Source organism: Alosa sapidissima, chromosome 22 (assembly GCF_018492685.1).
Source record: "Alosa sapidissima isolate fAloSap1 chromosome 22, fAloSap1.pri, whole genome shotgun sequence".
Taxonomy (NCBI): Eukaryota; Metazoa; Chordata; class Actinopteri; order Clupeiformes; family Clupeidae; genus Alosa; species Alosa sapidissima.
The window spans coordinates 19,790,600-19,793,843 of record NC_055978.1 but is presented as its reverse complement, the minus strand read 5'-3'; the positions used below and the strand labels follow the sequence as shown (position 1 = coordinate 19,793,843).

Below are 3,244 nucleotides of genomic sequence, written 5' to 3'. Positions count from 1 at the left end.
CCTGTCTGCCCCCTCTCTCTCTCTCACTCTCTCTCTCTCTCTCTCTCTCTCTCTCTCTCTCTCTCTCTCTCTCTCTCTCTCTCTCTCTCTCTCTCTCTCTCTCTCTCTCTCTTCCATCTTTTCACACATCTATTGCATATTATTGGTTAATTACTTTTTGAGAGATGCTTGTTTGCTTTCCTGGAACTAGGTGCGGAGAGCTTTATATTGATGTGGTGTGTGTGTGTGTGTGTGTGCTTGTGTGTGTATCTGTGACAGTGTTTGTGTCTGTGTGTGTGAGTGTGTGTGTGTGAGTTTGTGTGTGTGAAGCGGCAGGGACACACACGTGAGAGGTTAAGGTTGCGTAGCCCCAGCTAACAGGGGAATTAATCTGCCAGGATGAGGGGGACTGGTGATGGCAGTAGAGGCGGGGTGGGGAGGGGAGGGGGGTCTTTATTTACCAGAACAAAGGGCCTCATTTGTAATGCACCCCCCCCCCCCCCCCCCCCCCATCCTACAGCTTCATTGTCTGGCTAGCCAACAACAGGAGCTAGGAATAGTGTCCTGTCTTTGAGCTTTCGACAGCTTTTTTAGGCTTGAGGAAATGAAGAAAGCGTGCATCTCTCAGCCACACAGAATCCTCTTAGTTATTCCTCTTACCTGCATCATGTGCAGGAGGCCCTCCAGCTGGTGATTGCTGCGCATAGTCATGTTCAGTGTGTGTGTGTGTGTGTGTGTTTGTGGTGCAGATGTATTACTGCATATTTCTAATCAGAATGCTAAGTGTCTCTGAGCACTAGACTTGCCAAAGTGAATTAATTTGGATTTGGAATGCAAATGACTCCAGCATGAACCAGCAGCTTAGTGTGCAATGCAGCTGTCCTGTTGGAGGGACGTACACACACACACACACACACACACACACACACACACACACACTCAGTCACACACCTTTGTTCAGTGTTTTGCAGCACTAAACCTTATACAGGCACACAATTCACAAGTTAAAAGCATCCACTGGACACACACACACACACACACACACACACACACATTCACTGAGATAACCTGGAGCAGTCCATTCATTTGCTTAGTTAGTCAGTAGGCATGCCACACAGGGCTGGGCTGCTCTCCTTTATGTCAGGGAGTCCTATAGGTGCTGTTTGCTTCTCTGCCTCGCTGTACTCTGCCTTTGTACAGAGGGCTTTGGAGGGGAGGAGAGAGAGGAGAGGACTGGGGTGCAGCAGGCTTGTCATTTGATTAACTGAGAGAATTTTTAAAAAGGAATGAAAGGTGATTTAATATCGCAGCTTGGTCTCATCAACTCCGTTCTCTCTCTCTCTCTCTCTCTCCTCTCTCTCTCTCTCTCTCTCTCTCTCTCTCTCTCTCTCTCTCTCTCTCTCTCTCTCTCTCTCTCTCTCTCTCTTCCCCTCTCTCCTTCTTTCCTTTCTCACTCTCCCCTCTCATCCACTCTCTTCCTCGCTCTCTTGCCGCTCTCTCTCTTTTCTCCCCTCTGTCTCTCTTCTTTTCCTCCTCACTCCCTCCCTCTATTCCTCCTTCTCTTCCACCTCCCTCCCTTCCTCTGTCTCTCTCTTTCTCTTCTCTCCCTCCCTCCTCTCCTCTCCTCTCCTCTCCTCTCCTCTCTTCTCTGTCTTCTTCAGCAGCAGCAGCTTATTAGTTCTAACTATATAGCATGCATAATAAAACCGCTCATTTGCTCATTAATATTAAAATTATCATATTGAGAGCCATGGGCATTAAGATCAATCAAATCCTGGGATTTCCAGGTCAGATTCGGGTTGTGCTTATGAGTTTTTTTTTTTTTTTTTTTTTTTTTTTTTTTTTGCTTTTTCTTTTTCTTCTTTCTCCCCCTTTCAGAATCCTTTTTTCCACAAGACGGAAAGCAAAAAAAAAAAAAAAAAAAAAACCTACGTCAGCCCCCCCCTGCCCCACCCTCTGAAATAATACAGAGATAAAGTGTAATATTCAACCAAAGGTTATTATTTGTAGGGCCTTGCTGTGCGTTTTAATTAAAAAAGGAAATCTTATAGGTTTAAGAGAGTGGGAAGAGCAGATTTATTTTTTTCTCCACAAAGACGTCCTGGTATGACATATGCATGTTGCTGCCCAGTGTTTATAAGCAGCAATATGTCATTTCACGCAGGACTACAAAAACTACTATGAATTGGATACTGGTGCTTTGTGCCATGCAACTGTGCTGTTCATAAACTATATTATTGATTATATGTGTCTAGGCTAATATACTGCCCATTTATGATTTCACTTATAGCACTTTTTAAACCCCTTTTTTTACAACAGGACTGTCTATAGAGTTACTTAGGGCAGCACGGGAGTGTGTGTGTGTGTGTGTGTCAACACCACCTTATTTAACAGCAACGAAAGCATCTTTCCTCTCTCTAATGGGACAGCCATTTCCCTTGCTTATTAGCTAGCAGTTTATGTTAAAGACCTCTCCTTCTATTTTGTTCATCATTAACTTAATGTTCTATTCAGTACATAAAGCATGGAGCGCTGGATTTAACTATGTGCGTGCGTGCGTGCGTGCGTGCGTGCATGCGTGCGTGCGTGCATGCTCACGCGCATATGTTTGTGCATAATGTTTGTGTATCATATTGTTTAAATCTTATTTTATTTAGAGACCGATATACTTTTAACATTTTAATCCTGGTGTGTTTGGTTAATTGTGTGTGTTTGTATGTGTGTGTGTTTGTTCCCCCAGAATGCAGTGCGTCACAACCTCAGCCTGCACAAGTGTTTTGTGCGTGTGGAGAACGTCAAAGGGGCCGTGTGGACAGTGGACGAGATGGAATACCAGAAGAGGCGCTCCCAAAAGATCACAGGGTGAGTTTAGAACACACACCACACACACACACACACACACACCCGTATGTGCAAATTCATATTTTCAGTTAAACATTCCTACCAGTACATTTGCTGTGGCATTTCACACATAGCTGAAATAGCATGTGCTCATACACTTAAATCTCTCTCACTGTACACTAACATAAAACTCCATCGCTCACACACCAGCCACACACACACACACACACACACACACACACACACAAGCATACTCATCAGTGGTTGGTCCTATAGTAATAGTATATAGTGCACAGTATGTTTAGGACAGTGTACTTGTGTACTAGTATGATGGTGTATAGTGTAAAGTCCCGGTATGATGTTTCCATGCGCTGTGTGCTGGCTGATGTCTGATCCCCACCTGTCCCCTCATCTGTCTCCCCAG

General features: G+C 44.6%; 1 protein-coding gene across 1 annotated transcript in view; it reads left to right on the top strand.

Moving 5' to 3' along the window:
- The window catches only part of foxp2 (forkhead box P2), a 29,175-nt gene that overhangs the window by 14,518 nt on the left and 11,413 nt on the right, over positions 1–3,244 (top strand). Inside the window, exon 2 of the mRNA XM_042077855.1 lies at positions 2,720–2,841. Coding sequence (XP_041933789.1) covers positions 2,720–2,841 — 122 coding nt within the window. The remainder of the gene's footprint in view (positions 1–2,719; positions 2,842–3,244) is intronic.